The following is a 10,478-nucleotide window of genomic DNA, read 5'->3' on the forward strand; positions in this document are numbered from 1 at the left end:
TTTTGTTTTAATTAAATGACATTTGAATAAATGAATGTAAACAGAAAGAAATTCAATAAAGAATATCGAAGTCAAAATTGTTCAATAAATTAATAATCACAGGGTCGGTCATATTTAAAGCATATATAATACAGTAGGAACCAAAGAGAAAAAGTTTAAAAGAAAAAGAAAGTCAACGAACTCCACGTCAAAGATCTCGTCTGTTCAGCTTTAAATCAAAATACTTAACACATAGATAAACAAGACGTTGAAATGAGATATCAACGTATAAGCTTCGAAATCATTCATCGTTCAGACCAAGAAACAAATTAATATAAGGTAATAAGTATGTAGAATATGAAATAAAACATGAGAGAAAAAAAAGGCGAAAAAGCAAACAAATCAACCAATATACTATACGTTACCGTGACAACAGTATTGTATCTTAGTCTGAAATTAATAAACGAATAATTCACTGATTGTTTATAATTAAACAAAACCATTTCGTTTTAATTATTCAAAGAACAGCAATAATGATGATGATGATGATAATGATAAATCTAATAAACACAAATGACCCTATAGATGAATGATTGAAACTATTGAATTGAGTTCTATGAAAAGAAATCTTCGAGTTGATAAAGAGAGAAAAATCTAAACATACATTTAGAAAAAAATTTGTTCTCATTTATCAAAAATTTCTTATTTGTTGACATTTTTTTTCTACTCAAAGTATTATTATTTACCTCCAACGTGCACATGGAGATACGGTTGCCATAGTAACCTATAATGATATGCCTGTGGTAAAACATTTTTAGAAAAAAAAGACGTATTCTTACAATTGTGCTATTTAGTTTTCTGTAATGATTTACAGTGAAAGTAAATGTTTATATGTGCTTAAAATAAGCAAAGAAAAATGAGATTATCTAATTGGGCACATTTTGAGGAAATCACCTAATTGCGTCATAAGACAAGTCCTCACATGGAATCCTGAAGGCCAAAGGAGAAGTGGAAGATCAAAGAAACACATTACGCCAAGAAATAGAGACAGACATGAGAAGAATGAACAAAAATTGGATAGAACTAGAAAAGAAGGTCCAGAACAGAATGGGTTGGAGAATGCTGGTCGGCGGCCTATGCTCCATTGGGAGTAACAGGCGAAAGTAAGTAAGTAATTGTATAAAAGTGAAACGAAGCATGAAATATATTAGAAAGGTTTAAAGAAAACAACAAATAAAACCAATATACACCATCAAAATATTATTCTCAATCTTAACGTCTCTTCTTTTTATTGGCATGAATGATATGTACCCCCCCCCTCCCCCCCCCAAAAAAAATATAAATAAATAAACATTAGTAATTTTCAAATGAAAGTCAATAAACAGGTATGAATGATAAGTAAAATAAATACTGAATAAATCTCTCTATTCTTGAAACAAAAAGTCAAGAGATCAGTTCACATGAACCTGAAGCGTTTTGTTTGATTAGTTCTGTGAATAAAAATAAAAAAAATTTAATTCAATAGTCATAGTGATATGTATCAACTAGATGAATTGAGACATCATTAATGGATGGAAGACTTGTTATACACTATTTGATATGTATATATATAGTTGTATCAAGATAGGAAAAGAAAAGAGGAAAACTTCATAGACTCATTTAAAGCCGTTTTGCTGATGTAAGCGAATTAATTCTGGATGTTTTCTGTGAATCACTTACTGTGATACCCAAAGTTCGTTTTGGCTTTGAACGAGTTATTGAAGTATTAGATAAAGCTGGTTGAAGTAGATGACATGGTTGTAGTACAGTAGTTTTACAACTTGTTCGTGGTTTTATCACTCTATCTGCTGATTGAGATCTTAATGTTCTTAAATTAATTTTAGAAACGCATGATGAACCACCACCACTATTATTATTGCTACTATTATCAAAGGTAGAAACAGTGAGTTGTTCATTTTTTTGTTGACTATGATGTAATTCTGAAGGTATGATATGAATTGAATTCAAACGACGACGTCGTGATTTTTCCATTGATTGTTGACAATAAATTGATTTACAACAAACATTATTTGATGGCATTGATGTTAATAAGCTAGTTGCTAATTTTAATGGTGAATAACTGTAATTAACTGATTGAATATTTTGTTTCTCTTTGATGTCATCATTTCTTCGAATAATCAATTTTTCTGCAGAATGAAGATTTGGGGATTTTAAACTTGCTTGTTGACAATTTTGTTGAACCATTTGTGAAATTGATCTATTTGTATTCATCGTTGAATCTCTACCGACAAGCCTTTTAGGTCTATTATCGTACTGTACCAAAGATTTGCTAATTTCTGGATCATATGAAATTTCTGGACATGTTCTAGCCAGACACTTTGACTAAAACAACAAAAGAAAAGATTATTTAGTTGTATGAAGACTAATTCGACTTTGTGATGAATAAATAAATATTTTTTCTGAATATTCTAATCCTTTTTAAAGTTTCCATAATGAATGGCTCCCAGTCATTTTTAGGTGAATATTTAGCTGTGAGTACCTGTCGCTTCCGTTTCAAATTCTTGCAAGCTTCATCCATAGACCACCAAATGTGTGAATAGCAAAACTAAGTTTAAATAATTTTCACTGTTATGGTCAGTTGATTATTATCATACATAATTAAAATTAAATCAGAAGGGGTTTTTTGTGGAGATTTAGTATTTTCATAGTTGAAAGCGTGAGTGAATTAAAGTTAGACATTAACATCATGGATGCCGGCTCAGTGGTCTATTGGTTAAGTGCTCTGGCGCGAGACTGGTAGGTTCTGGGTTCGAATCTCGAGAGGCGAGGTCGTGGATGTGCACTGCAACTGAGGAGTCGCATAATAGAACGAAACGGCCGTCCAGTGCTTCCAGGTTTTCTATGGTGGTCTAACTTCAATTGACTCGTGCTTTCAACTATTAAAATAAATACTTAATTACTTACCTAATTGAACAGATATCAGTCCTTATTTGAAGGCTTTTTATTGTTTTAGACGTCGGTATAGTAGAAATTTACATATACCTAAGGACTGAATGTTTATAGACTTTTATGCATTGTAAATAAAAGTATATTTGCCTATCGAATTTTTAAGTAGAAAGCTATTTAAAGTAGAAAAGTCCTTTTTAATTACAAATTTGAGGTTGAAAATGGATCTGGAACTTAAAAAGGAATTTGTTCCTGTTAAAATCAAATATGGAGTTAGACGATAAACAGCAAGTTACGATTTTCTAACTTTCGATGTGCAGTTCAAACCACGTCTGTCGTGAGATATCAACTCACTGAAGACAATTAGTGAACGGTTGCACAACTTCGCGGATCAGTTGAAGTTAGACATTAACACCGTTGGACTGGTAGGTACTGGGTTCGAATCTCGCAAGTGCGGGATCGTGGATGCTCACTGCTAAAGAGTCCCCTAATAGGAAGAAACGGCCGTCCGTTTCTTCCAGGTTTTCCATGGTGGTCTACCTTCAATTGACTCACGTTTTCAACTATTAAAATTAATCAATTTCTTCTCCTGCCAAAATGAAGTTGAAGGATTTTAGTACAAAACAATCAGTTACAAGAACCGTTCACTTGATAACAATCAATTGGATGTTTTAACTATCGGTCTTAGCAAAATTCTGTCTGCCGATCGTTTTTTGTAAGGTTATGAATAAGCACAGTGAAATGGAACAACTTTTATTTTTGAACACATGCTAGTCAATATAAGATAGCATATCGTTCAAATAACTTTCTCCAATACTTAACCAGTAATTGAAATCCTCATTGTAATATGTTAAATACTTTTTCTCATCTCATGAATGCAATCAGAAGAGTAATATTGCCGCTAAACATGAAGACTTTCTCAGTTCAGTGTCTACTTAATTCATCATTCGGTCAGAAAAATTCAATGACGAGTATTTGATCAGGTCAAACACTAATTGTCACAAAGTATAACTACTAAAATACATTTCATTAATGTTATGAGAGTACAATAACAACTGATAGTATAATGGACATACCTGGCCTTTGGAAGGCTGATTTATTTTCGAGCCACTGATAGTTGATCTCAAAAATGCCTGTTGATTCATGGACTTTTCGTAGTTTGCATTAGCTGAAGCAGTGTTAGCATTACTAGCTTTCAGTTTTGCATCCAATGTCTTAGCCAACAAACCAAGCTGTTTAATTTTCTCTAGGTTTTCACTTTCCCTAAGATTATCAGTACTACCGTTATTACTAATATTAGTAATACTCCTACGGTTTTGGTGCATATTTTTACTTGTTTCTAAAGTAGGATGTATGCTTTGTCCAACTAATTTTGTTGAATTCATACTTTTTTGCTGTGAATGTTTTTGTTTGTTATCAATCAGCTTTTGTCGATAGTTTTCGGCGGTTAATTCAAAAGGAAGGTTGTTTTGGTATGATGATTTCGTTAAATTCATCAAATTTTCATGGTTATTCTGTGGAATATTTAGTGACTTTATGGAGATATTTTGTGACGGTTGAATTAATTGTTCTGAATGATACCTATTCAGATAAAGTGTTCGTTTTCTTCGTGGAACTGGGTGATGGTTCTCCGACTGAGAATTTAAATTATGTGTTATGCAGGTATTCTCCATATTATCAATTAAAATTTGATCTGAACTAGTTGCCGTACTGTGTTTGCTTTCTTGTATGAACTTAGCTTCGAAATTTGGATTTGACCTATCGAATTTAAGTGAGTCTCCCGTACGATTAAGACGTAATGTGCTCAAACTGATGTGGTCCTTACGCGGTACGGTCAGAAATCTATGATACTGTTCATTGTCATGTGCATTGATATGACCTAATGAAAAATGAATATAGTATGGTGAAGTCTGATCAAATACAGAAGTGTTGTTAGATCGACAGGTAGATTTATCAACATCACTTCCAACTCGCAAATCTAAATTCGAGGAATTTGTGTCACTAAATTTGTGAAATTCTTTTGGTGTTTTTACAAGTCCGGACCAATTAGGTAATCTTTGAGAAGTTGATTCACTTAATTTAGGTGGATCATTGCCTTTGTTTTGACGACAAGCAAGTAAATTCTTGATTATAGCATGTATTTTTGCTCTAGGATTTGTTGTACAATCACTCGTTTGTGGTACAGAAGATGAACTCATTCTTCTGAAGGTCGGAACAAACAGACTTTGTCCAGCTACATCCAACTTATCGTCTTGAATATTTTGATTTAGTTCTTTAGTACTAAGATTTGTTCTTGAAATGCATGAGTCTTTGATAAATTGACCGGTTTCTTTGCCTGATACAAGATCCTGTCCAGTGGAATTGTTTTGTATTGGTTTTGCATCTATATCAAAATGAATGGAACAGGTATATTTCATAATTTGTTTCACATTTAAAAAGAATAGTAATTACCATTATCTACTTAAAATCAAAACTGTTTGTTTAATACGTAAACGGTTACAGGCATTCAAGTGGTTAGATTTTTAAATCTTACAGAATATAGAACATTTATTTAGTTTTCACACCATACTTTGAATAGGCTTTCTACAGCAGAACAATACGACACCCGATGCCTTAAGTGTTCCAAAGATTTGTATTTGATTCCTGACAAGGAGTAACATCATCTAAAGTGCCATTAAAACTATGGGCCCTAGAAACCTATTTGGTCTTAGCATGAGGTTCCTAAGACGTCCGTAATCATGATCCTATTAAACAAAACACTTGAGACTATTGGATCTCGTAGGAGCATAGTTATCTTTAGATTAATAAGTTAAAATTGTCTGATCATAAATTCTATTGTTCTGAAATCTGCCAGAATTCATATTCTATGAAAATATTTTTTTATTTTTCCAACGTATATTTCAAGAATGATGAAAGTTATTAAGAAACAGTTAATTATCAATTCTGTTCATACATTTAATGAGTAGTATAGATAATCTGTGAGACTAACTGCTAATATTTAAAAAAAACATTCAGCTACTCTTTAAAAATAGACTTCTGAGTCTAATCGTTGCATCAATAAAAGATAACCAACTGTCTGAACTTTATAGGAATTGGTAAGCAAAGATGGATGGTGGCTAGCAGTGGAATCAAAAACATGCGTTTCGTCCTGTTTGTGACTCCTCAGCTGGATTTACCTGCATCTCAGAGTTGATGTTTACTCTGGGACTCGAACCCAGTACCTTTCGCTTCAAACACCATCCCGTCATGCACTCGGTCACTGTGTCCTGATAGCCACTTGCTTGTACAATGGGGTGAAATTGAAATTCACTTAGTACTGTTTGTTTGAATCTTCCGATCGATGTGTTAGGACTGCAACTGGTCAGTCTCTAATTGGCATATGTGCATACTGTACGTATTGCCACTGCTAGCCACTATCCATCTTTACTTACTATGCTTGTGAATTTAGGCTATATCGAGACAATACGCACAGTATGCACATATGTCAATAAGAAACTGACCAATTGCAGTCCTAAACATCAATGGGAAGATTCAAACAAACAATACTAAGTGAATTTAATAGGAATTCCTACAAAACTTAATTCATCTACCTAAGGCAAGTATCTGATCGAATAATAACTGAATTACACTTGAACCGTTTTCTTTTGTAGTCACGTATATATGTATATATATATATATATATCCATGCTGGTGCCAACTTTGTTTTAAACAAACATAACTTTTTTAACTGACCTCTTTGACCTTAATTATTAGAAGAGATATTAATTATTAGTAGTAGCTTAGAAATGGTGAATTTAATGATAACTTTGTATATTTGCTAGTAAAATCTATGATAAACAGTTATAGACAACAAAAAAAAAACAACAAACTAAGGGGTCAGTAAGTTTGATCCAGCCTCAATGAACTGCCTGAACACAGTTGGATCTGAATATTTTTTTGTCAACAAAAAAAATGTGTACAATGATTTACAATGTAATGAAAGAATAAAAATCTGAATAATAAATCTGCGGGTTCATATTATCGTTTTGAACAATTTACTAGAATTAAACCCCTAATGTCTTTTGACAACTTACTATAATTCGACTTACATAATGTTTAATGGATCATTGAATAGAAAGGTAACATACTTATGACTCCTATATAATACAACTATTACTGATTAGAAGAATAGGTGAGACTATAATTTATGGAATTTATGGAATCCTGAAGGTCAAAAGAGAAGAGGAAGACCAATGAACATATTACGCTGAGAAATAGAGACAGATATGAGAAGAATGAACAAAAACTGGATAGAACTAGAAAGGAAGGCCCAAGACAGAGTGGGTTGGAGAATTCTGGTTGGCGGCCTATGCTCCATTGGGAGTAACAGGCGTAAGTAAGTGTTGGGGATGTCAAATCCCCAGAACTTACTCGGTAAATGACTTAATTTTGTAATCTTATTTTGAACATTTGAATTTCTTTGTTTTTGCGACAAAAGCGCTCTTTTTTCACCTTCGGGTCGAACTCCCCTCTTGTAAAATATCTTAAACTCTATTGGTCCATTGTTTCTTTGAGAGTGTTATTTTGTAATACTACCCAAGGACAATTGATTGCTGTATATATACGTTTGATTTTTCCCATTATGATTGCTGTGCTTCTGGCTGCTACGGGATACATTTTCCCCGCTTCCAACTTGGACGTCTTACTCTAGTTAGCTGGGTCTGAGTCGCGTCAGAATAGCTAGCTTATCAGTCTCTGGTCACAAGTCTTTGTTCCGTTCTCTAACTAGTGAATTCGAAACGCTTCAGATACTTCAGATATAAGTAAGTAATAGTTTATGGACGCTAGATTGATTTTGAGAGTGTCCACCTAATAACGAGGATCAAATGAGAGTTCTAAACCTGTGTGAGGGATTAGAATTATGATTTATAGTTGATGATTAAGGTTAGAAACTAGATTTAGGGTTTTCTTCACGAACTGACATTAACTATAATGTCAAAACCCTGTGTATCCAAATGGACGAGCAAGTTTCGATCCAAAATCCCAGACCTGTTTTTTTATACGTGATTGATTCGTCCATAAATTATAGACTCGACGAGGAATAAAATATCATCTGTATTATTATACATAACAACTGGTTTGTAATATTATAGATTCTTTATGGAATAAAGTTACTGAGGTAATTTGTGTCATTCACCTTTATCAATGAATAAATAAACAAAACTTACAGATTAATTTTGAATATTCTTTCACCGGTTCTTCTGCTTTATGATCTACGACATTTCTACAACTATCAATATTATTGATTACGTTTACCAATGATGAATTAGATGTGATGGGTAATTGAGATTTACTTAGTGAAATTTCTGCTTTTTTCTCTTCAGTTGTAGTCACATTCCTTGGAGAATTATCAAATGAATTCTTAGTAGTATTCAAGTTATTTCTTTCACTTTCATATATTCTTAGTGAATGTTTATCGTTTGTGTCAACACCTAGATCCGTCTCTGCTAATCCTTTCACATCATCTTCATGCTCATCGTCGATTAGAATACAGTCTGCACTATTATGAACTGTTGATAATTTATTATGCCTAGTTTGTGAGTATTCACCTTCAATAATAATAGCATTCTCCATGTCTCCATCATGACTTGATAAGTCAGCACCTAGACTACCGTGGTTTTTTAATATATTCTTTCGTTTCAGTAATTTACCATCGCAAATCTTTTTATTTATTTCTGCAACGGTTGAACGACTATTTGCCATTAAATTGCAACGGCTAGCTGAATGTCTATTGTTTAAATTCATTGAAGACTTCATTTTCAGCATTTGGTTATCACGTACTAATTGTAAGAGTGTGTTTGGTTTTAATGTTTCATTCATTTTATTAAGTTGTTCTTCTTCATCATCTTCATCTTCTTTCACTTTGTTCTCTTCTCTCCCACTGTGCTGTTTTCCAACAATGTCCTCTACATTTACCTGATTATTGAATTGTTGCAATCTAACCTCTTTATGGCTAAGTTTTTCCGAAAAAATTGCTTTGTGATCAGCTTTATGAAGTGTAATCGTACCAGGTTGTTGAATTTTTGTATCATCCGCAAGTGAACTAACCTTTGGAATTTCCCAGTCATAAAAATCTGATTCCTGTATTTTATGTTGTATTAACCATTCATCTAGGCAAGTGATAAGCATATTATAATTTGGTACACTTTTATACTCTAATTGTTCTAAATGTGTTATCCATGCAGTAACAATATCCACTGGTAAACCAGATTTGATTGCCAATTCTCTGTGATTTAAAGCCATTTTCATTTGTCCAACTAATTCTTTATCTCGTATTCGTCTCCAAGGTAGTTGACCGGAAACAAATTCAATGAACATATAAACAAGTGACCATAAATCATCTCTTCTAGCTAAATCTTGATGTGCATGAGCATTAATAGATGCATAACGAACTGTACCTCGAAATCCTGCAACTTGTCGTGCATTACGTACTTCAGTACCTGGACCATTAACTGTATACGGTCTAGCAAGACCAAAATCCAGTAAAGTGACTTCTACCCGAAGTGAACTGTCTCTTGTTTCACCACGTTGAATAGCAAAATTCGATGGCTTAACATCACGATGAAGAAAACCAGCATCATGTAAAGATTTTAAAGCAGTTATACACTGTTTAATCAAGCGGAAGGCTGTACCAAGTGTAAATATCGCTCCGGGTAGAGTTCGGCGTATCTCAGAAAGATTTTTACCCTGAAATTAATTGCAAAATGTAATGAGTATTGTATACGCTTCAAAGTAATTTTATCTGAATTGTAAGAAAATAAAGAATATCTTGAAAGAATTTGATAGTCTAGTTTATTTGAAGAGACTCTAGACAAATTTAAAAACAGAAATCAACTTTATTCGTGATCATTTTGATGATTAGTCGTTGTAAACCTCATTTACTGAGAGTTTGAATTCCATAACTACTAAGATATACATGTACATAAGAATCAGGGTTAGAGCTGATGCATAGTTCTTAAAAATAATAGATAACAACTCAAGAACTCTTTGTTGTCTGATGACCAGTATTCGACTAGCTATTTTAATAATTAGAAGATATTTGTGAAAATTTGGAACCTTGCTTCACATTCACATCCTCATGTATCTGTAGTCCCTTTCAGCTTTTACTAGGTATTTCATCTAAATAATATATATATATATAAACAAACCTTGAAGTGCAGTGAGTGACTGAGTCGAAGTTAACTACTATAAAATTACTTCCTTACAGAACGTTACATCAGCTTGCTAAGGTTATATAATTCAGGATCAATAGCAACTGGGAACAACTGGAAAGGATTGCCCAGGACAGAGTTGGATGGAGAATCCTGATGATTGGCCTACGCTCCTCCATGAAGGGGAACAGGCGTAAGTAAGTAAATAAGTGTATCATGTATCTTTTTGATGTAAGTTTGTTCTCTGAGCTCAGAGAAGGAAGGAGATTGCCCAAACTACAGTGACCCAAATTTGCATAAGTTGGCAATGTTTAGCGAGGCATATCTTTGATCTTAGGGAAATGGAACTGCTCGTGGGATCTA

The 10,478-nt window shown here is 33.2% G+C and overlaps 1 protein-coding gene across 1 annotated transcript in view; it reads right to left on the minus strand.

The window, feature by feature from the left end:
• Window positions 1-1,638: 1,638 nt before the first annotated feature.
• Window positions 1,639-10,478, minus strand: part of Smp_164150 (protein kinase) — a gene marked incomplete at both ends in the record, with an annotated part of 10,700 nt that continues 1,860 nt past the window's right edge. The window contains 3 exons of the mRNA XM_018798550.1: window positions 1,639-2,361; window positions 4,002-5,308; window positions 8,133-9,651. Coding sequence (XP_018653481.1) covers window positions 1,639-2,361; window positions 4,002-5,308; window positions 8,133-9,651 — 3,549 coding nt within the window. The remainder of the gene's footprint in view (window positions 2,362-4,001; window positions 5,309-8,132; window positions 9,652-10,478) is intronic.

Source organism: Schistosoma mansoni, chromosome 6 (genome assembly GCF_000237925.1).
Source record: "Schistosoma mansoni strain Puerto Rico chromosome 6, complete genome".
NCBI classification, from domain to species: Eukaryota; Metazoa; Platyhelminthes; class Trematoda; order Strigeidida; family Schistosomatidae; genus Schistosoma; species Schistosoma mansoni.